The 24,907-nt window shown below is 41.0% G+C and overlaps 1 protein-coding gene across 7 annotated transcripts in view; it reads left to right on the top strand.

Moving 5' to 3' along the window:
* Positions 1–24,907, top strand: part of inpp4b (inositol polyphosphate-4-phosphatase type II B) — a 257,684-nt gene that overhangs the window by 200,219 nt on the left and 32,558 nt on the right. For all 7 annotated transcript variants that reach the window (XM_041784758.1, XM_041784757.1, XM_041784759.1 and 4 more), the window contains 3 exons: positions 10,750–10,933; positions 22,203–22,535; positions 24,373–24,511. In XM_041784758.1, coding sequence (XP_041640692.1) covers positions 10,750–10,933; positions 22,203–22,535; positions 24,373–24,511 — 656 coding nt within the window. The remainder of the gene's footprint in view (positions 1–10,749; positions 10,934–22,202; positions 22,536–24,372; positions 24,512–24,907) is intronic.

Here is a 24,907-nt window from a genome sequence, read left to right as displayed (position 1 = left end):
ACCTCTCAAAAGGCCTTATTCATATGCCTTGTTCCATTTGTCATAGGAAATTCGTATTCCAACTTGTTTTTCCTGACTTCCGACTGTAAGTGGCAAATGGAATGTCTCTCCAAGTCGTATTTACAACTCGTGAACTCAGTCTTGCACAGAGCACCCCAACCTTGATGTCACATGGCGGCACAAAGTAGTGTAGTAAAACTTTGATTTTTACCTGTTTTCAGAACCTTTTGCTGTTTCTGTTTCTCAGTGCATTTTTAGAAATTGTAGATACAGCACTACCCTGCGGTTGCATGTCGTGTGCAGCAACAGTCTTTTCATACATGAAGTACTGCACAATGTGTTGTTTTAAAGTTTTATCGGCTAGCAACTGGTCAATGTTGCTAAAAACAATGACAGGCTAACGCGAGAACAGCATCCATCGTTAAACATTATGTACATTATAGAGTTGCTCTACATCCAACCAAAATAAGCAACTAAGGAGACACTCATTTTTTCCCAACTCGTTGTGGTTATGACGAATGGAACACAAACAACAGGGAAATCCATTTTTACAGACGAATGTGACGTCTGTCCCAGTTCCGACTTCCCACTTCCAAGGTAAACGTAACGCAGCAAAACACTCGACTGAGTTTTCTTTTTGCATTTTTGCTGTCTTCCTAGCATCCCTCTGTGAGCTAAACAACAAACCCAGGCACAATTTCTGGCAGAAAGCCAGAGATGTACTGTGGCGACGCATGACTTACCCTGTGTGTCTGAAATAATAGAACGTACTTCTATGCTGCCACCTGTTGTGCCCACAGAGGTTCTGTCTCTTGTACTGAAGAGGACCAAATGCGCATGCACAGTTTGTAACAGTAGTCTGTGGAAGGCTGCGGGCCCTCGGGCCAAGCGCCCCAGGGAGGAAATGAGAGAACAGGAAGTAAAAGCAAACGCACATTACACATTTTAATCTCTTAATAAAACATATTTATACAGTGCATTATAGAGGTAATCTATATTCATAGAAATTAATTGATATTTAAAGCAAATTTTCAAAAATTTATTCAAGGAGCTTAAGATCAGTCCTCTCTTTGTGGAGAGAGTGGCAGGGGAATGACACCCTAGCACCCCCTGTTGACCAGCTGTCACTGCTGTACATGCAGTTGTACATGGCAGTGTGTCCCATTAAATAATGCTCTGTTTGGGCAGTAAGGATGGCCATCCTGTCTGGTCTCCTTCTGTTTTTGTTTCAGCTCTTTTTACAGTTTTCATCAGCTGTATGATGTGTAATCATGCATCAAATGTTCCACAAGACCCTTAAAAATTTTCACTCAATATTCTGTATTTCACAGGTGGGCTGCATGTGTGAGGGCTTATTGTTGATGGGGTCATGTATCAAAACAATCACCCTTAAGAAGAGGAGTATGGGATCATATTGGCGGCAAGAAGCTGCAGAAAAATGTTAAAACAACAGCATACTGAGGTCCAGTTTTAACATGAGACATCCACCTCAGTCAGTGCATTTCCAGATGAGATGTACTACCGGATGTCTCTCAGATGTGTAGCTAGTGAATATGTATACATTTTTAAAACAGAAAAAAATCTTTGCATACATACTTGAGTTGTTGTAAATATTCCTGGGACATCTACCAACTAGTCTCTGTGTGGGAAGCACTGCATGGTTTGTGTGTCTGAGGTCTGTCCTCTAAAACTGTGTTTGAGGAAGTTCTGTGCACCCGGCATCGTGGTCAAGCAGATCAGCAGAGTGACACATTCCTGCAGCACTAAGAGTGTTCAAAACCACTCCACACACACTTAATGGAGTCTCTTGAAGCTGATGTTTAGATTCAGTGTGACTAGCAGCATGTTGTAACTCCCATCCAAGGATTCCTGTGTGTTTTCAAAGACAGGACATTGGCAGTGTCTGGGGCTGCACGCTGACAGACAGCAGCGTTTTAGCTCTTCACCTGCTCTGGAGTCAGTCTGCTCCAAGCTCTGTGGGTGATGAAGAGGGATGCTGGCAGCAGATCTGGTCTCGGATCGGGGTTTCTAGTTTGTGTCTGATTCACTGAGGAAAACTTTGGCTGTTATTCTGAGAGCTGGCGTCAGATCTGTGTCTAGGTGGAGGATTCCACAGCAGATGGAGTTAGGTAGTTAAAAGACTCAGATCTTCCCGGCTGTATGCTGTATGTATAGGATATATTTGTCTTTTGCGGGGCTGTGGCACTGGCCTGGTGGAAGCACTGTGATTAGAGCGTGCTGTCTAAATGACGAAGGAGGCTTTGGCAGTCACCTGGAGTGCTGCAGGACTCTGTGCTGACGTAGCTGCATTCTACTCCTGCTGGCTGTCAGCAGCCGGCCACAAGCTCTTCATTAATTTCCCCTCCACTATTAATTAGCCACGGCCTGAGATGCTGGCTTAATTAGGCCTGTGGGCCCAGCGGATTTCTTCCTCTCATTACTGTTATAACCAATTTCCTATTGATCATTGAGGAAAACCAAGAAGGAAGTTCATCCTGGACACACTGCTGGTTTTAGTAACTTATTAGCAGGCTGCAGATTACTCCCAGACATGAGAACTACAAATATGTGAACATGTGGATAGAAATCCAGTGTTATATTTGAACTCTTGTGTCTGAAATGAAGGCACAAAGCACAGTGAAGAACAGCAGGAGTGCAGAGGGAGTGGCAGCACACCTTTGGTATTTTCATGGCTGGAGGCATGTGTAGCACCCAGGGTGTGCATTGAAATGAGTTGGGATTAAGAGGAATCCATTATCATACATTACCAGTGAGCGTGGTGGGGTTTGACAGCGTTCCTTCTAACAGCATTGACTCCCACAAATACATGCTGATGTCATCTGATGGAGTCTGGAAGAGCTACTCCTGATGGGAGACAACTCTGGAGGGAGGGGGAGAGTTGCATGTGCAAATATAGTCCAGGTCAAATATACACTGTATGGAAAAAGGTATTTGGACATGAATTCAAGTGTTTCAATCAGACTTGTTGCCATACAGTTAGTGTATAAAATCAAACACTGAGCATTTGTGATACAAAATGAAGAGCTCAGTGACTTCAAGTGTGGTACTGTGATGGATGCCAGCTTTGCAATAAGGCGGTTCATGAAATTTCATCCCTGCTGGATATTTCACAGTCAGCTGTAAGATATATCATGAGAAAGTGGAAGTGTTTAGGAACAACAGCAACTCAGCCACAAAGCAGAAGACCACGTAAAATCACAGAACAGGGTCAATGAAGCTTGGAACTTCCACTGGCATTAATGTAAGCACAAACTGTGCTGCAGGAGATTTATGGAATGGGTTTCCATGGCCGAGCAGCTGCATGCAAACCTCACATCACCAAGTCCAATGCAGTGCATTGGATGGAGTGGTGTAAAGCACACCAGCGCTGGACTGTTGAGCAGTGAAAACGTGTCCTGTGGAGTGACAAATCATGCTCCAACTGTGAAGTTTGGTGGAGGAGGGATAATGGTATGTGGCTGTTTTTCATTTTGGGGAAGGCCCTTTTCTATTGTACCCCAGTGCACAAAGCAAGGACTATAAAGACGTGTTTCTTTTTTTTGGAGGAGAAGAAAAATACCATTAGGCCTGTTTGATTTCACTACCTACCCTTTTTCCTCCAACATGAATTTTAACACTAGTGTCATCATTCTAAGTCAATACTACCTCTGCAAGAATTGCAGACATTTGCTACTTTATCTTTGATTATCCAGATTTGAACACAAACGGGCGATTAACTTTGAATTGTGAAATTCCCGTTTTGGTCATTTGTGATGCTTACAGAAATCCTGACAGTGTGACCTTTACCATTACTTTCTTCTGTATCTAACTGTTTCAAATCACACCCTAACACGCTGTTACCAAGATGTTTGGGCGACAAAACCCTTAGGAGTCCACTGACTCGCCAGCACGGCCAAATCATGTGACCTATTTAAGATGACATGGCAGCAAGACACAGCCTCACTAGTCTCCATTTCAACCAGTTTTAAATTGTGTTGATAGGCCATGCCATGCTTTTTCCTGAATGTTGTATGTAGCTCTGTTGTTGCTAAATTTGTACACAAGTTTCTGAAATTAACAGCTCATATTTATATTCTAAGTTATAAAAAACCAAACATTTTTCTACTCTGATTTTTTGTTTTTTTGTGTGATTTTAGGTCCAATGTGTTAATACAGTATGTCAAAATGAAAACATAACTATAAAATCACACGTGAGATTGGGCTGTAAAAATGATACCCAAAAAAGGCAAGATGAAGAGTTTTCAAGGTGAAATATAAAGGTGAAATCAAAAGTAGTCAAAAACTGTGATTATACCCTTGACCCCAGAGGGTTAAGGTAAGTTTTATCCAATGCAGAGAAGGGAAAGAGACAGAAGAGCAGACATAACATGATGGTGAACGGGCTTTGGGTTGCCAGGTTGCAGGGACGGAGCAGCTCAAATTTTATGTTGATGTGGATTTTGTGTGAATGATTCTGCATTCATGAATTAGCCTATTTTAGTAAACATTACAAGAGTTTTCCAGGAGAAATGACAAAATGCATAGTGGATGGGAGATGGCAGGTGTTGGCAGGAGGGTAGCAGCCATTGACTGAAGCTACAACAGCTAGTAGGAGGTGGCTTCATTATAGTTTGTGTACTGTAAATCCTCATTTTTAAAGTACAAAATAGCAATTGTCCAGGATTTCAGAATGATAAATAATTTCTTAATCTGATTTGATATCCAAAGTTTGTTGACTTGGACCATGCATGCGGCTGGACACAAGTGAGATAATGAGTCCTGATGTATTATTCATGTGGATTGTTGCTGGCACAGATGATCCTCTTTTATCAACTGTAGTTTCAATTATGTACAATTTGTAGACTGAACATTTCTTTCTGCATGCAGTGATTTTCTAAAACACTCAGTTGATTTTTATTCCATGTAATGATGCACCACCATTGTTTAGCCATACACTAGGCCACTCTCTACACTGATTTGTTTGTCACTACTTCATCACTTTAGTGGGAAACTAGAAATAAATGAGCTCTCTTGCAAAGCTCCACACTGCATGTATGGAAATGTAATCTAATGAGTCTCTCAGGATGGCAGTCATGCTCATAAATATTCATTAAAAGCATGCAGACTTAAAGGTTTATGTACATGCTGGACAAATGGCTCAAATTCATAAATATCAAAGACATTATTATACTGTGGACAGTAAAGATAACACCTGCTGTTAAAAGCCCCTGAATTACTTTCACTGATGTTAAAAAGAAACAGCTCATTTACACTCTGAGCACAGCTTGTTTCTAATCTTATTTTTCTCTTTAAGTGATTTGGACTTCCTTTATGATCATTACAGATAACAAAAGGCTGAAAGCAATATCAATATCAAACGCTCAAACTGTGGAACCAAATGGTGACTGCATAGGAACAAATCTGTCACTTAAAGAAATTTCAGCAAAAACAACATGAAAGATCCAGCATCAAATAAAAAGGTAAATAACAAATCCATTCTGGAGCTGCCTTAATCAAAAATAAAAGATTCTGGGGAAAAGGAGGCCCTTTGTGAGTGCAGGAGCTGGGAGAAAGCTTCAGGCTAAGTCCTGCCAACAGTGGATTTTGTATTTATTTATTAATGCCATGCACTCCAATGACACAACAAAGTTATACCTCAGACATTACCTCAGGTTTCAAATCAACACCTCTCTGACGTTCAACCAAAAACAATCTATAAAAAAGCTTCACATAGTAAGTCCCCTTTTCAGGCTTGTTTTTCTAGTATTTTTAGTATTTTAGCATCACTCTGCTGTTTTATGGCCTCATGTTTCACAGATACTGGTTATGCCAGCTGGTTTCAGGAAATAACCAGCGACAAAACAAACCCTGCAGATTACAAAAACAGTAAAGTTGCTCAAAGCTAGTGTTATACAGTTATGAAATACCCCCAACAACAAACACATCAGCAAACACCCAAATTAATTTGTCCAAATACAGATTTAAAGACCCTGTAGAGTGAAAATAGATCTGTATTTAGGTTTGTTGTATGATAGGTCACTGTGTTATGAACCCCCAGGTCAAATTTCAGTCAAATAAAACATCTCTAAGTTTATAAGATTAAGCTTCAACATCATGAAAAATTAGTTATTAAAATCTGCTCTATCCAGGATGGGTGTATCTGTTGAATGAGATGAAGCCACGCCCACTCTGGAGAAATACGATCTTCTCCAAAAAACACTGCTACAATCAAGCAGCAACCTTCAGTCCTGAAAAATGAAGCCAGTGCGGAAGTGCAATATCCGTTTCTGTCAACCGGAATGCTAGCTAGCAGGCTGACAGGAAGTCGTGCTTAGTGGGTGGGCCGTTAGGTTGATCCAAAGTTCGGTTGAGACTGCGATTTCAATATGGAAGCCTCAATGGATTGGCTTCAAGAGCCGTTTGAGTCCGCCTATTGTAAGCAGACGACTGATGTCACATGGGGTTTGTCCACTTCTTTCTACAGTCTATGCTACAATGTGAAGTGAGGAAAGCACTCACGCCATTATCCTGCCTCTTGACCTTTACCTTAGAAGAAGAGACAAAGTCTGTTTTCTAGCTCAAATCTGTGTTATGATACTTTAAATGATCCATAGACCACTGTGTCTGATAGATTTGTCAAATTTACCTCACAATGAACAGAAAAGCAGCATCTAACTATCTGTTGACTTTCAATAAAGGCAGTGATTCAGCTAACAACAGGCTGTACTCAGATTGACTGCTCTGTGATTTTATATTGTAGTGTTAGAGGGGCAGGGTTATTACCCACTGTGGGCTCGTTATATCATGAGCCGGCATGTTGGCCCCACCCAAATTAAACCAAGCCAGGAAAGAGGTGAAAAACTTTCCAGTCGTCTAAAACCAAAATTCAGTCACATGTAAATCTAAGTGTTTTCACATGATTACAGCAACCATATTGTAACATATCTAGTGTGTTAAGACACAAATTTTGGATTTCACTTTACAGTGTCTTCAATAATGCATAAATCGTTTTTTTCTGTTCTTCTTTTCACCACAACTCTCCCTTAAATCCACAACACAGACAAAAGACAATCAGAAATCATTGTGAAAAATCAAAATCAACATTTACAAATCAAATGTGTGAGCAAAACATATCTAGCTGTGACATGGAAAAACTTCTTGCCACAACTTCCCTCTCCCTATGTAATTATGATTTACAATGTCCAGCAGTCATTCATAGCTTACAGTCACATGGTCTGTGTGGGATGGGTGGAGTCAAGCTTGACACATCGACACGCGTGTTGCTTAGCAGCCAATGTCAAGCTCAACGGCATCTTTTTTGTCTTGACCTTTTCACCCTTCGTAATACACCTGATGTCTTTTATAGTGAGGTGTGTGCCTTTCCAAATCATGACCAATCAACTTAATTTACCACAAAAAAAGTTGAGAAACAGCTTGACAGTGATCAAGAAAAATGGGGAGGCACCTGAGCTAGATTTCAAGCGTTGTTGCAAAGTGTCTGAATACGCATGTCAATGTGATATTTCATTTTTACCTTTAATGAATGTGCAAAAAAAATCTGTTTTCACTTTGTCATTATGGGGAGTGAAGATTAATGAGAAAAAATGAATTTAAATTACTGCAGCTTCAGGCTGCAGTATAAACTAGAAAAGCAGTCAGAGAGCGCAGACCTCTGCCATTAGCCCTATCTACCAATAATGAGGAATCCTTTAAAAAATTCCTGGATCCGTCCCCATGTGCCCCCATCATGGAATTCACTGATTACTCCCTCCCTGGTGGGGTGGAAACATGGTGAGGCAAAGCATTGGATTTGCTACTGGTAGACTGTCATGATGGAAGCATTGCCTGCCGGTGCCAACAGATGCACTGACAGTCTTACCCATGGTCTCACCGGAAGACTGGAAGTCATGGCAGAGGGTGAATATTCCTCTATTCCTCCCAGCATTGTGAGTATTCTCGCTACAATTCACTTTCTCTCTGTTAGGCTCCGACTCGTCTCCTTGACTGGGCGTGCGTCTTTCAAACTCTATAAACTCCAAAACTTTGAATAGAAACACACCTAAAATGCTGCTGGGATTGAAGTTACTCATGTCTGCCATCTCCTGGTGTAAAGTGGTAACAGCGCAGACCTCCACCATTAGCCCTATCTCCCGATAGTAAAGAATCCTTTAAAAAATTCCTGAATCCAGACAGTGATCCGGATCACTCCCAAAATCGAATAAGTCCTGCCTTGTGCCATCTCTGTCTCCTCTGCTCTACTAAGGCAAAAGATAAATAATCAATGTCTTCCAGTATCAGTTTGCTCGTACAGTCAGCATCAGTACCAGTATCCCTGTCAGGACCATTATCAGGAAAAAATACACTTACAGAACATCTCTAGATTTCTAAACCTAGTACACTGCTCTGCCGAAGTCCAGCCCCATCTAAATTTCCATTCATATTTATGATGTTTTGTCTCTATACGCATTGCTGTCTTTGGACTGACTGCAATGCTGATGAAGTAATTAAAGCTCCTTCTTCTCAGCCAGCCTTCGAGGGGATCAATTCCATCCTCCAGCATCAGGTGGCGGGTCCCAGCGTTCATTATTGCCTGCATATGCTCCCTAATGGGATTGGATTTGTACTTATGAGTCAACAGGGCTGCTATTGAATCTCACTCACTGAAGCAATTGTCCTCTTCCAACAACTTCCTGCTTTTCTTCCTTACTGGTGCTTCTCTTCCTATGCCGCCTTGTAGGATTTCTTCTCTTTAGTTCTGCATAATGTAATAAGACGAGTGTAAGCTCACGGAAGATGAAAGGGGTTTTACAGACTTTACTTTGTTGCAAGAGATTATTCAATTAAGGTCCTCTCTGTGGCTGAAGTCTTAGCATTTGAAGGTACGCTTACAGAAGTGGGGATAACAGGAGTTTGCAGGCAGAACTGGTGATGGTGGTCTGTGTGTCTCGCTCAGTTAGTGATTCCTTTGATTAGCTTTGAACTTGCGGGTGGTAGTTCTCCAGGGGGCTCATTAGCTGTAATGACAAGGCCAAGATTTTAAAGCTAGCCAGTCAAAGACAGAGTTAGTGACTAGCACCTACAGCGGTTCGCCTAATTTCTTAAATCCGTTGGATTTTTCAGGCTTATTGATACATCAGGTGGGGCTGTTTGACACAGGGTGACTTTAGAGAAATACTTTCTTCCTCTCACTGGAAAGTATTCCAACTGCTGCAGACAATTCTGTATTAATGCAGCCTTTTATATGTGCACCTACCACGCTTCTCTCTCTCTCTCTGTCTCTTATGTCAATTATGCCGTAGGATCTGGCTCTGGGCTCTGGCCTACATTGAGGCTTGCAGAGCTGACTCTAAACTAGCTGCGAGGGTTGCAAACGGCCATCTCGCTCCACGCTACATCTGATGGAAGGAAACTCACTGAAAGTCACTGGAACTTCACCCTCAGAGAATGTTTGATTGGAGTGATTTGCCCTGAATCTAGGAACTGACAAGAGGTGTTTTTGTCGGAGATTAAATAGCTCCCCTAGAAATGAAAAAGAGATTAATTATTCATAAAGCGAAAATTGGGTTGACATTGGACTGCAGGTCCAATCTGACAGGTTCAAGCTGAGTACCTAGAAAGTGTTGTTTGCAGTGCATTTTCAAGACAGCAAAATAGCAACACAAAATGGAAAAGAGTAAAAAAAAATTTGGTTTAGGATCAATAAAAACACAGTGATCTGTTTTTTCATCAGTAACAAACAGAACACCAGTAGCACTGATTATCAACTGCTTCATGAGATTTTTAATCAAAAAGAGAGGCATAAATGCGTTCTCTTATCATGCATAAAATAATATTAAGATGGTTTTTTGCCTCAGGATCCATGCTGTGTTTAATTTTGGCTTTGTAGTCTAGGATCTTTGTTACACCTGTGATGCAAGGTCAATACAGTTAGACGCAATTGTAGCAAGGAAGCTGAAACTGCCTATTCAGTTCACGACACTCACAGATGTGGTATAAAGCTCAACAGTTAAAACAATGCAACAAGGCTGATTGCATCACAAGCTCTATAGAAAACAAAGGCATACAACAAATAATTTCCATGGACAAATAAATCAAAAGTGATCAACATTAATAATGTGATTTTTATGATTATTAGGGGGGTTTTACGTGGTATAACCACAGGGCTGCACAAATAAAGAATGTAATCTGTCCCTTTCCTCTCTTAGGGCGCACTCACACTAGGCCATCCGTACCATGCCGTATTCTAACCATACTGAAGCCCATTTCAACCCCTCCCCTGCCCCCCTTTGGCCCGCACTCACACTGCTCAACGCATCCAGGTCTGAGCACGGATACATCATGCGCCGTCACATTACTTTGCAGAAATCTGTTTTCATTTTGGTCTTCGGTGTAAAATTTCAGAACCCGTGATTTACACAGCCATGAGTAATGCCTCCATGCAGCATAGCATCATCACAGAACAAGCCAGTGGGTCCCAGTGCTTTTTCAATACAATGTGTCCCTCTTTCATAAGTTCTTTATTTTAGTTAAGTTTGTTTGTGTTCAAACCACATGAAGACACAGTGGGTGTGGTAGAAACTTACAAATGGCTTGTATGACCACCACACCCAAATGACATAAAAAAACAAAAGGCAAACAATAAAATAACACCAATAAAGTACCGTCTACGGTCTGTGACAACAAAGCAGCATTTACATTAAAGATGTGGAATATTACCCTAATGAACATGTTTTTTCTTCTCTCCTTTAGCTTCAGTACTGCCTACCAGTGCATCTACTACTCCCCAGAGCACACAGCCAAAGCTCAGGAGGTCCTCAGCACCATGAGCCTCCTCCAGCCCCTCATCACAAACTTAGCAGACCAGCTCCTTATGGCAGCGCAGGAGCACTCCTCTTCTGGACTGAGGGATTCACTCAAGAACCTCTCTGACAAGGTGAGAAGCCCCCAGAACCTCACTGACATTCATGCCATCCCTTTTATTCTTCTGGGCCACAACACTGGAATCACCTGTTTTATTTTATTACCAAACTTTGTTGCCCTGACAGCTTTTTAGCTTGAACTCTAAGCGATGGTGATCAGTTCCTCAGAAGGTCAGCTTCTGAGCCTATCAGGGGCCGTTTTCCCTGTGCAATTTGAAGACTATTCAGGTGGATGAATTGGCCTAAACTGACTGTGACACTTAGATTATCAACGTCTCTGAGAAGTTCTTTTTAAACTGTGGGCTCTTACCAGCTCTGGTAATAGAGGGTATGCATTGACGTCACTTTTAGTACTAAGCCTGATCAGCAGGCTGAGTGGAAAAACATTTTGTCTGCACAGACAAAAATGGGAGAAAATGGACTAATACCTGCTTAAATTAGGGGTATTTGGACTTGACAGAAATCCATATCTTTTACCTAAGCACAGTGTACCGTGTATGTTGATACGTGGCCATAAATGGAGCTTCATTTCACATTTATATGGCCCTAATCTCAAGTACACAAGAGCCTGAAGGCATACATCAGCGTGCTTTATCAGTGATGTGAAACTGAGTTAATGTCAAAGTTTAAGGTTCCTGCAAGGCTTAAAATCAGTAGTTTCTCTGTATTTCAGTCATGCATTCCATTATTTTGGCAACACTGTGTTTTAGTGGCCCCTTACTACCTTGTATTTGTATAGTAATAAGTGTATTTATCTAATAATTTATCAAGAATGAGGTGGTAATTAACATCTAATAAGTTGCATTCTATCAAGTAATAAGTTGGAAATATGGTAATAATAAGGAAGTATTTACCTAGTAATAATTTATTAATTATCAAATAATTCCTTGTGATATTGTGGCAATTATCTGGCAACAAGGTTGCATTTATACCCAAACAAAAACCCTTACCCTAGCCCCAAAAGTTACTAGAAAATTTTCAGGAAGGACGCACTTAAATGTAATCTTTTAAATAATTACCTGGGATTTATCAGGCATATGGAAAACTTTCATCTGATCTGTAAGAAATTACTTGGACAATGCCTTCTTATTATCTGTGAATTGCCATAATATTATGAGAGTTAGGGTTAGGTTGGAGCAAAGGTATTAAGGCTAGGGGTTAGGGTACAATACCACCTAAATATCAGAAAATTACCAAAATATTACAAGGGTTAGGGTCAGGTCAGGGTTAAGGTTAGGGTGAAATGCGACCTAATTCCCAGAGAATTGTCATAATATTTTGAGATTGTGTTAGGTAAGAGCAAGAGTTAGGATTAGGGGTAGGGTTAGAGTGTTACTGATTAAGGGTTAAGGTTAGGGGTTAGGATAAAATAACATCTAAATACCAGAGAATTACCAAAATGTTACAGGGGTTAGGGTTAGGTAAGAGTTAGGATTAGGGGTTGGGGTAAAATAACTACATAATTACCATAGAAATGCCAAAATATTGCAAGGGTTAGGATTAGAGGGTTTGGTTAAGAGTTAGAAGGTTAAGTTCAGGGGGTTGGGGTTAAAGGGTTGGGGTGATATACCACTTAATTACCAGAGAATTGCCAAAATATTACAAGGGTTAGGTTAGGGCAAAGGTGATGATAAGGGTTAGGTTTAGGGGGTTAGGAGTGGAGGGTTAGAGGGTTAAGGTCAAGGTTCAGGGTAAAACACCTCCTAATAACTAGAGATTTCTTTGTGTTTTTTCAATCTGTTTTTTAAAGTGATGATCTTTACCAGTGTTAATATGATTACAGCATTGACCTTTTGTGGATTATATTTCATGTGATTTTTTGATTTTATTGTCTTTGGGTTTTTTTTATTTCCATTTTTTTTTAAATATAAATTTGAATAGAAAAAAAATAAGCAAGTGAGGCAGAGTTGGGCATCATGTCTCTAATGCACAGCCTGGAAATGTCTACTGGGGCCACAACCTTACAGGTAGGGGGGATACAGAGCTACAGGTTATGTGGAAAGCTTTGGCTACAGAACATGCAGCCGATAGCAAATTATAATGGTATATTACAAGTAAGCAGCACAAAACATGAATGAGATCATGCAACAGAATGTCAGCTCCAGTAGCAGATCACACATTCTTATGTAGCAGTCAGTGATGCTAAATCCAGTTTTTCTATGGAAAAAATGTGTGTCTTGTCACAGCTGCTCTGTCGTGTTGACCACTGCTACAAGACATGAATCAGTACAGCTGTAAAAATGAAGACTTTCTCTAGCATTGATAACTTTTGTAGATAAATATATTTGGTGATGTCAGTATTCAATTCAATATATAACATAGCAGTAGTCACTTGAATAAACATAGATATTGTGGGGCAAAAGTTCTACAGATTGTACCTTTAAATCCAGCTGTGGCTTCTGCAAATACCCACGGACAAACTAAAGACACAACCTGAGGAAAAACCCATAACTCATCATAAAAATGCCAAACTAACAAAAGTGAACAGCAGCATGGAGGTTTGTGGACTTGAGGCGTTTTTATCAGTATAATTAATGAATTACATCTGGTGCTGTCAGATTGCAATCTGTTGTGGGAGAGATTGTTTTTGCCACAGTGGAATAGAGCGCAATCAGCCCGCTTAATTGGTACATTCGCTCTGTCACCACTTCCTCTCATCCTTGATTAGACACGCACACTGTGGCCAAGTAAACCCCTGGCCTGGTCAGCACTAGCAGGGCTGCACTCTGATTAAAACCTCAAGCTGTGTTTGGGTGTGTCTGGATGTGTGTGATGTTGGGGCGGTGGAGGAGTTGAAGTGTGTGTTGGTGTTTTAAAGCTGACATCACTTTCTCCAAGCTCCAAAGTCTCCAACTGTGAGCAGCATCACAGTATTAATATTTCCTTACTCACATTCAATCATCAATCTTAGATATTTACTTTTTTAACTCACCCACACAAATTTGTGAGTTTGCATCATAGACTGAGGTGTATTTACTAAATACTGACTTAAAGTGAGTGAATATTTATGCGATCACTTATTTTACATGACATATTTTTATTTATTTGACATTACTTTATAGAAATCTGTTTTCCATTTAACATCAAAGAGGATTTTTTTTTTCAAAAAAGCCAAATTATGTTGACCATGACTGATTCATAAAACCATTTAACTGCATTATTACTATTAGTTACAAACTCCACGATTCAACCAGCCACTTACCTTCTGCATGTCTTTGCTTGACTTTACATCACTAGAATATATCAGGGCAAAGCAAAAACCTCCTTGGCTTAAAAAATGAAACCAATGTGGAGATGCAAAACACTGCATGTCCCTGGGTGTCCAAGTGAGGCTGTTTGCAGAAGCACTGGAAGTGAAAACATGTTTGCAGCCTTGTTCAAAAAAGGGTTTTGGTCAGAATGGTACATTATTTTATGGGCACGGGGACTACATTTTTTTAATAACGTTTCCATTTTGGATTCAGAAGGGATACAAGTTGTGCATAATTAGGCAATGCCTGATACAACTGCAAGTCAACATGGTGCAGCTGTTTGTCAGGAGACTTACAGCCGACCTCAGATCCACCTCTTTGTCTGTTATTTGGCTGACCAACGTTGGTTTAATACATGTTTAATTTGGCGCTGCAGATTGGCTTCAAAAGCTCCCTTCAGTAACCAAATGGCTGACACCACTCAGACTAAGTCCAGTAGTTTTTTTACAGTCTGTGGTCAGCACCGGTCACAGGTGTGATTTGGCTTCACTAGATACAGAAGAAGGAGACAATAACGCTGTCTGTTTTTGCTTACATACAATGGTTTGCAGGCATATGCTTACTTGGTTTAAGGCTACTTTAAATCTCAGAACACTTGGCGATTTGGAAAATGCTTTGATTTTTTTGCATGAAAGGAGTTTGTTAGCTTTATTCAAGTTATTTTGGACTGGCTGTGTATACAGCGACAGCCAATTAGCTTAGCCAGGCTTAAAGATCAGAAACATAGGCAAACAAAATCTGTTTTCTAGAGTCTCTAAAGCTCACCAAATAACATTTAATGTCTGATCTGTTCTCTCAATACACAAAGGGGACAATTTGTGCTTTACTTTGAACTTTTTACCCTGGACTTTTTGTCACAGACTAAAAAGCAACTAATGATGGGGATCGTTTATCAGTTAGGGTATGCCCCATGCACGTGGGCAGCCCAGGTTCAAGTCCCACCTGTGGCTTCTTTCCTGTATGTCATTCCCCGATCTGGCATCCTGTATCCACTTTTCTATAATAAAGGCATAAAAATCCCAAAAACATGGGGTGCAAATGGCCTAGTGGTTAGATCATGCCCCATGTATGCAGGACGCCTGGGTTCAAGTCTGAGCTGTGGCTCCTTTCCTGCATGTCATTCCCAACTCTACTACTTTCCTATGGCATGAACTGCCCCCTCTATAAAAAAAAAAGGCAAAAAAAAAAAAATCTTTAAACAGTGGCAGACTCACAATGTTTGAGGGGCAGGAGCAAAAATGATTCGAACTTGTCAATGCAGTGGGGCAACAGCACACAGAAGTTGTCATACATTCAAAGTGAAATAGAAAGACGGGATAAGACTTGAAATTTTTCGTCATGTCAACTACTTTTGTAATGAAAACAGCTTAGAAACTATGAACTATTTAGCCATTTATCACTGTTGTTCAACCAAAGCAGAAGTCACTGGTAGTGTGACATATACATTTTATAGTTAGTTTGGTCAGGGAATGGAATGTTTTGTCCACTGACAGGCACCCTAAATAGCAATCAACCAAGTTTTCTCTGATAGTAGGGCACCCTAGAGGACACCTTACATTCTTTTGTTCACTGGTGGAGAACTCAAAGGGAACTGAACTAAGTTTTGTCCAAAAGGGGAGTACCCTGGTGGGTATGCGATAGTGCTTTGTCCACTGACAGGGTACTTTATAACATTTTTGGCCACTGGAAGGGCACCATAAAGGGCACTTTATCACATTTTGTGTAATGCAAGGGCACCCTAAAGGCGCATTATCACATTTTGCTGACTAGAAGGGCACCTTAAATGGCTTTTTAACACATTGTGTCCAACAGAAGGAGACCCAAAGGGCATTTTATCATGTTTAGTCCAATGGAAGGGCAGCCTACAGGTACTTTAACACATTTTGTCTAGCTGAAGGGCACCCTAAGAGCCCTTCATCTGATTTTGACCACTGGAAGGGCAACCTAGATGGCACTTTGTTAGTATAGTGCAATAGACGCATAGGGCACTTTATTGCATAGTCCAATGGAAAGGCTCCTTGGAGGGCACTTCACCAAATTTAGTCAAATGGAAGGGAACCCTTATAAGCACTTATCAGATTTTGACCACTTGAAAGAAACCCTTAAGGGGACTTAATCAGATTTTGTCCAAAGAATGGATTTGTTATGGGATCTTTGTTAAATTTTTTCAACTGTAAGGGCACCCTAAAAGGAACAGTATTCAATTTTTGGCCTCTTGAACAGCACTTGAGGGCACTTCTTACATATAGTCCAATAGAAGAGCACCCTGGAGGGCACTTTTTCACCACTAAGGAGGCACCCTTAAGGGCACTTTACCACATTTATTTCCAATGCAGAGCACCCTATAAAGCACTTTATCAGATTGTGACTACTGGAAAGGTACCCTGAAGGGCACTTCACATTTTTGACAAAGAATGGATTTGTTAAGGGATCTTTGTTACTTTTGTCCACTGGAAGGGCATCCTAAAGGGATTTTCTCACATTTTGAAAAAAAAGGAATGTCAATCTTACAGGCACTTTATGAGAAGAAGAAAAAGAAGAAGAAGAAGAAGGGCTCCCTGGAGGGCACTTTACCATATTTTGTCAAACGAAAAGGCACCACAAAGGGCACTTTTTTACATTTTGTCCTCTGAGAAGGCATCATTCAGGGCACTTTATCAGATTTTGTTCCCCGTAGAATGTACTTAAAGATATTTTGTGCACTTAAAGGCAGCCCCGCAGGGCATTTTACAGTGCTTGTCTATTGGAGGGCTGTCCTGGGTGGCATTGTTTTAATTTTGTCCAGTGGAAGGGCACCATAGGGGTTACTAAACATCCACCAGTGAGTCAGTGCTTCAGTAAAAAAAAAAAAAAAAAAAAAAAAAAAAAACAAAGAAAGTGTTAGAAAATATGACTTGGGTGTACCTGACAATGTATCCACCAACATCTTCATTCATCAACTGTTTGTGTTTTTTCAGTCCAGGGAGAAAAATCCTGACTGTAGCACATTACATCCTCTATCTTTAAACACGAGTTTGAATTACCAGAGAAAAGACACACAAACTAAATGAAAACACCTCCACTCTGTCACCTAAGGTCAGTTAGATATTTGTTATCCTTCTTGCAGACGTATAAATAAAGGTGAGTGCATTGTAGAGTGTCTCTGGAGTGTTTTTGAAGTTCTTCCAATAAAGACAGTGAGTCACACCTTCAGAGATTCTAAAAATCAGGAGCCTTTTTTTACCCTGACTCTCTGATTGTCTTTTTTAGGTTCAGATCTTTATCTTCAGTTCCTTTCTTGGTGTTGAACACATCAAATGCTCTGCTGCATCTTTATAAACGGTAATGATTGTGTTGATGATGATAATGATTATACTGTGATGATAATCACAGTGAAAAGGAAGCGTATCATCTCATCTTCCAGCTGTGTCCCAGGCTAAGTAATTGGTCTCTGCTGTAATGGTTACCTGGCTAGAGCTGTGTGTTTATCATCTTTGCAAGATTGTGTTAAATTATATGGTGTATAGAGGTCGTATATGCAATAGTGAGCAAGTGTCCTCACAGCCAAGTGTTGTTGGATCCTGACCAGCTCCATCTATTCAGCCTTCCTTCATCCCTCAAGAGTAGTTGCACTGAGTGAAAAAGCTCTATTTTTAACTCAACCCAAACCCGCTCATCCTGCAGGCTGCAACCATTCTGGGGTGAATAGATTCTTTCAGTTTTTAGATCAAACTTAACTTTTTTTTTCACAGCACGAGTCCACAGAGGCACTCTCTGACTTGCACTCCTGCTCAGTGGAGATCTTATCATCAGATATATTGCAGAAAAGACTAGCAAGAGTAATTCTCCCGCAGGATTCTTAGCCGTTCAGATCACTAAGACAGGTAGGAGTGGATGAGAGTAGTTTTTGCACGTGTTGGAGCAAAGATGCTTTGGTTTCGCTCCAGTAAGAAAATAAAACTGCAATTCTTTTCTCATTTTGCCTCAAGGAGTGCACCTCTGATGTCTCACTTGTGTCAAAATATCTCCTGCAAAACTGCGTATCGTTAAAAGTGTTGAGTCCTGATCGAGGAGGATATAATGCTATCTCTGGAAGAATAACCAGCACCTAAAATTCATAAACTAGTGGTTGATTAGTAATGAAACATTACTTTTCCCCCTAACATTAATATTTGGGTTACAAATCCTAGAAAAGTTAATAAAACAGAGAGAGTATAAGCACTGGCATGGTCAAAAAGGATGAGCTCCATGACCCTGTGGTTAAGAAGTGCAAATATACCCCAGATTGTTTTAAATACAGTGTGCTTTTGTTCACTCATCTTGGGAGAAATGATGAATTAAACATGCACTCATAGATTGCAAATTAACACCGAGGTCAGATAAGCAGAGTTCAATTTGAATATGAATTTACATTTTGAATTCCAGTCTCTGTGAAGTGTTTCAGTTGCTAGATCAAGCGTCACTCTTGATTTTTATTCAGTCATTTTTATCTCAAACAATGTTTACGTCGTCTTTGTGTGCATCACAGATTAGTGCCCCAGCAGAGATGCTCATTCTCAGGCAATTACACATGCAGTTTTATCCATAGATTTCAGCTCTCACATCACTGACTTATAGCCACTGGAACTCATTTGGATCCATGCAAGGCAATTAAAATGGATATGAATTAAACACGGTGGTGTTTTCACTGTACTCATAATTATCCTCTGCTGCTCAAGCATTCATCAAATGGGCCGTTTCATATGAATAACACTGGTAGTATTTACTTTAGATAGAGAGAATAACAGTTAAGCTCAGAACGAAGTGAGCTGTTTTAATGACTGAATCAGACCGTGGGTGTACAAGAAGAGGAGCGCTGTTAAAGATACTCACCCTTTGAGCAGGTTCAGCAGGTAATGAAGAGTCATAAATGCTAGAAGTGGCAAAAAAAGAGGAATTAGTTGAAAATGTAGCGCCTGCTTGACAAGGCCATGAAATGAATCTTTGAAACCCTATCACTGGTATAAATCAAGCAGCAACCTCCGGTCCTGAAAATTAAGCCAATGCAGAAGTGTAAAACATTGCAATACGGTGAGTGTCTACCTCAGGCTGGCTGCAGGAACAGCGGAAGTCCCATACACAACACATGTTAAAAAGCCGTTTTTATGCTAGAAATAAACTGGTTTACAGCCTGGTTTGAAAAACTAAACGTCTCTCATTAGCTAATGTCTTCATGTGCTCTCACTGTACAGGGGGGATGAATTTTTTTGCACCAAAATTGTTTTGATTATAGTATTTAGAAAAAATCTCATTACGCACTGATTGGCATGTCTCATTTGATTGACAGATAGCCTGACAGGCAGAAGCTACCTATCTGTCAACCAGCTAGCTGACAGGAAGTCGAGCTTAGTGGGCAGGGGCGGCCACCCAAACTCGATTGAGACAGCGATTTCAATATGGAAGCAGCCGCGGATTGGCTTCAAAAGCTGTTTGTGTCCGCCTATTGAAATCAAATGACTGACGTCACATAGGCTTTGTCCAATTCTTTTTACAGTTTATGGTATAAATGCATGGTTTGTGTTGGAGTGCAAACACAATTAATGCTGCCATTTGTGTAGCAGAGTGATATGTGACAGACAACAGTCCAGTCATCAGCATGCCCCCTCCCCAGTGTTAATTTCGTCAACTAAAACTATGACTAAAAATATTTGCCAACAGCCTTTTTTTTTCATGACAAAAACTACACTAAGACTAACAAAAATATATCTGTGATAACTAAAACTGACTAAAACTAAATTTTGTTTTTGTTTAGTTAAAGCTAATTGCTGCACTAGCGGCAGCCATTGCTATCAGCTTCCAGTACAACTAAATTCCAATTGTAGCTGTTGCCTTAGTCTCCTCATGGTGCTGATTCATCCACACCTTTTTGAGATTTTGGATTTGAGCTCTTCAAGATGGATTTGCCTGACGACAAACATGGAGGCTGATAAATCCATCTGCTTTGCAATGTAAAAGAGCAGCCAGGTAACAAGCCATACGTTACCTGTATATTGGATGGAATGTGTGTTCTCTGCTCTCCATACTTAATGTGTAGAATAAAAGCAACATACAACAAGTGTGTTCACATTGCAAATTTGTTGTACTGTCAAGACAGGTCGAAAGAAACAGTTCGCAAGTCTGTCAGCCTGTCAGCTGACTCAAAAGTCCACTCGGATTTTGCAAAATGCTCTAAAGACAAGTGGGCTTTCATGTGTTTTGTACTGAGAGGCTACCGTTTAGCCACTCTACCATAAAGCCCAGATCTGTAGAGGGCTTCAGTGATAGCTGTCCTTCTCGAACTTTGTCCATCTCTACACAGGATCTCTGGAGTTCAGTCAGAGTGAGGCCCTTCATCCCCTGATTGCTCAGTTTTGCTGGGTGACCAGCTTTTGGAGGAGTCCTGGTTGTGCCAAACTTCTTCCATTTGAGAATTTCGGGGGCCACTGTGTTCTTGGGAACCTTCAGTGCAACATAACTTTTTTTGGTGCCCTTCCCAGATATGAGTCTGGTAAAAAAAAATTGAATCAATGCATTTTTTAAGTCCATTAATTGAGTAATGAACATGTGCACATTTACCTCCTTTGATGAGGAACAAGTGCCAAACATAGGGGATAAAAGATCTTCATTTTCATGAAGCCTTTTGAAGATGATTCCTATCGTGGAGAGGTCACGACCTGAGATTAAAAATTTACTCAAAGTGTGTAAATATGAATAGATGAGAAAAGACAGAGAAGATTCCTGCCATATGGTTGTCCCTCTACTAGCATAATCTACGTGAGGCCTTTTTCTCTGTTTTAATCAATGGAAACATGATTAATCAATAACACAACCAGAGACAGAACTTGCTGTTCATTTACATGTGCAGCAAGGCAAAAGGTTTCACAAGTTAACTTTGCTTTACTTCAAGATGTCTGATGTAAACCATAGACTGTTTAAATGATCAGATATTAACTGAGCTTCAGCTTTTACCAAAAAAAAAAAAAAACACTCACTCCAAGGTCCAGCAGCTGCATCCATTACTCAGTTAATGCATAAATAAGTCCATAAATAAATGTGCCTGGTGATCTGAGCCATGCATGAATGAATCGCAGCATGAGTCTGAGTGTTGTTTCAGATGCAAACATAAACAGGACTAAAGAGGTGTGGACTGGAGGGCTTGAGGGTTTGACAGCCCAGTTTTCACCTTTTTCTGCCCCAGCCCACTCCCCCTCCTGCAGCGAGAAACCAGCATCTTTGGAAGCCCAGGGGTTCGTGGCCGTCTTAGGGTCAAGAGCCAAAAAAAGTTTAGGATTACTTCTGTTTGACATCCACATAAAGCATCTGTAGCACCAGAGCCGTATTGGCCCGGGGTTCTTTTCCACACTTATCTACTTCTTTGCTGACTCAGCCTTCTGCTGTTCTGGCAGCCTCAACAAGCCAACTATTCAGCCCCCATCAGGCCAGTAAGAGCAGGGAAAGGCTGTGTGTGCTGCAAGTACAGTATATGAATATAATGACCTCACATGTTTTCCTTTCACGGAAGGCCTGGCCCGAGTTTTGTCAGACGGCGTTTTGCTACGGTAATAAAATTGCTTATTGCAGTGCTAACTCAATTACTCTGGAGAGCCCTTATCATTTTTTACGCAGTGGCAGCAGCCAGCGTGAAGCTTCTCAGTGCCCGGATCGTCATCAGCTTACAGTAGCTGAGATCAAAGAAGGTGTTCTCCTTGGAGAAACAGGCTGGAGGAGGAGTAATTGAATTGTTTGTTGTTTGTTGCTGTTTTTGTTGCTCACCGGCTGTGCTACAGTAATGGAGAGCAGCGTCTCTACGGTGGAAGAAGGTGTTTATTTTCCTTGTTTCTCTCTTTCTTCCTCTGTAAATAGTTACCTGCTTCCAAAAGTGTTTTTCTTCTTCCACCCACTCACCTCCCGAATGTGACAATTTCTCCTTTGAATCTCTTACTTCCTCTGTCTCTTTTGCTTTTCCAGTGCCTAAATTTTCATTTGTTTTGCAGCCCCACAGTAACTTTTTCCAATCTCCTTTTTTATTTTTCAGACGGAGCAATTTGTTCACACACTTAAGGATGAATTGGTCAAGAGTGCACTGCTAGCGCTACATGCTGCACGCCCTGGTTACGTTTCCAAGAACCAGAAGCAGACTCCAGTGCAGGGGGGCCAACAGCAAAGCCACATCCAGCAGAGCAACGAGCAGAACCAGAGCCCGGTCCAGGGCCTGCCAGGCCACAGTCCAGCCACACAGGCCACTGAAAGCACCGTGGTGTGTAATAATGTGGAGGCATTACAAACCACGACTGGAGGAGAAGGAGGGACTCTGCCAGCCAAGCAAGACTCCATACCACACCATAAAGAGTACGACGAGGAGGAATGGGTATGTTTGACAAAGTCATTAAGAATATTTTCTGTAGCTTTAATTTTTTTAATTCAGTATGACAGCTTTATTTTTTTACTTCAGGTCATCATTGTGAAGGTAAAACATTTATTTACAGGTCATTAACTGTATATTAAAATGGACAATGTTATCGCTGCATGGGATTGAAGCCATGATATTTAGAGCCCCCCCTGCTGACTGGCTGTGGTATAGGTCATTAGCTCTGCTTTCTCAATGCCAACAGATAAGACGATAAACTGGTTATGGGTGTCCCTTGCCTCCCTTGCCTCCAGAGCCATATATATATGTATGTATATACATATATGTATATATAAAATCAATCATTAATCATAATCTAGCTAAATGGTTCAGCTAATCATGATTTTTATTTTTGCCATAACCCCCAGCCCTAGTATGCACCCCCGTGCCCATAAACTACGTCGCACATAAACACCTGCTTATGAAGGTTCTGTGCAGGGATAGTACACAAGCTGCACGTCGCACAAAGGTGGCGGGGCAAGGTAGGTTGAACATTGCTGGTGGTGCCGAGGTGTTGTCGACTTGAGGCAGTCTTTCCGGGGTCGGTGCCTGGAACCTGATTTAGGACTATCCCCAGGGAGCTGGCTTGGCTTACGATTGCCATCACCTTGTCTGAGGTGAGGCGCCCTGGCACTTGCAAGACTAGTGTGGGTGGATACACTTACGACTGATCCGGTCGGGTCAGTGGATGCCACACTGAAGGGATAGCACTGGTTGTGGAGAGCCAACTGGCCCTCTTAATATAAGAGGTAAGGTCTGTCAGTTAGAGTTTGCTGTATGCCAGACTGACCTATTCATTGAGCTCGGTCTCGTTCGTTTGCATTCCACACTCTGCCAGGGGTGAGTAAACTCTCTGCAAAGGAAGTGACACCAGACTCAACTCAGTTGTAGATTCTGTCCCTAGGGAGGATGACCTGGTTGTTCTTTGACTTCAGTGCTCACTGGCAGGGAGGCGCTGTCCAATCGGGGCTCAAACCAGAAACCCAATTTTCTGTGAGGCAATAGCGCTAACCACTGCACCATTATGCCGGCAGTATGACTGACAGCTGGTGACAAATGTGGTTTTTGAGGCAGCATGTGTGCTTTGGTTGGCAGAAGTGGTGTGGCATGTGTAAATGTATTTCAGACTCAGAGTATTTTGGCTTCACTTTTGTACAATGTATGATATGCAGTCCATATTGATATCTAGTCAGTGGTATAGCCATTTACAAATTATTTATTTTGATGCCAAATAGTCCCAAAATTGCAAATTCTATCTACAAAGTAAACTGTCTGTTTTTTAATAAAAAGGTTGTCTCAGAGGATTTTAAACTTTCATGATGACAAACCCCAGATTATTTTGTTTCTTTCACAGATCTAAAATCATGCTGCGTCTTTTCATTGAGGTTTGTCTCACTGTTGGTTTGTTTGTCTGTGAGGACAGCGTCTGACAGCAGGAGCTATCAGGATTACTGCAAACCAATGCCTAATTATCTCTCAAAATATTCTTCACCATTCAACAGTGTTCGAACCACATTTATTGAAGCTACCAGAACCAGAATGCACTCTGCAATTTACAGCGCACAAACTCACACAATGTTGAAATCATCTTTTGTCTGTTAACAGTTGGAGCCCAGAGAGAGAAGCACAAAGCCGACAACAATCAAAAGCACTTTGAGTTTCGTTTTCGCTGCTTCAACAGTTTCTGTTGTACAGTTTAGCTTCGATACATATCACCATCTCAGACAGGGTGAAAGAGAAGCAGAGATGTAATTATGGAGGCTGATCTGACTGCTGATTGTGGATTGGGCTCTTTCAGGACAGGGTGTGGGCAAACGTGGCCAAATGTCTTAACTGTGTCATCGCCATGGTGGATAAACTCCAGGAGGAGGACAACAACAAGCAGGAGCCGGTCCCTGAGCAGCACCTCGCTGATGTCATCACCTCACACAACCCAGGTAAAAAATTACTTAATATGTTAATATTATCATTCTTAAGCCTTTTGTGTGCTAATTTCACACTGTTTGTCTGAAATTGCCACTTATTTGAGAATATGATCTCATGATGCGTCAACCATGTTTGAACACAAATGCTGAAACATTTGTCTGTCATTATGATTCATAACAGGAATACAATTTTTTAACATATGTTTAAAACATGTAGATGCTCTGTTCATTTGTGCCTTTATATTTTATTTTATTTTATTAAGTGCAGCAGGGGTCAGAAACAAGCAAACATAGGACTTAGAAGACTGGTTCTCAACTGATCAAAATGCATGCAGTTTTACTTGGTGGAGAAGGCTCTGCTAAAAAGATGCTCCATGGGTTAGCCAAGCTTTGACTTTCCAGCTTTGA

Source organism: Cheilinus undulatus, linkage group 4 (assembly GCF_018320785.1).
Source record: "Cheilinus undulatus linkage group 4, ASM1832078v1, whole genome shotgun sequence".
Lineage (NCBI taxonomy): Eukaryota > Metazoa > Chordata > Actinopteri > Labriformes > Labridae > Cheilinus > Cheilinus undulatus.
The sequence above is the reverse complement of the archived record's forward strand: the minus strand, read 5'-3'. Positions and strand labels throughout refer to the sequence as shown.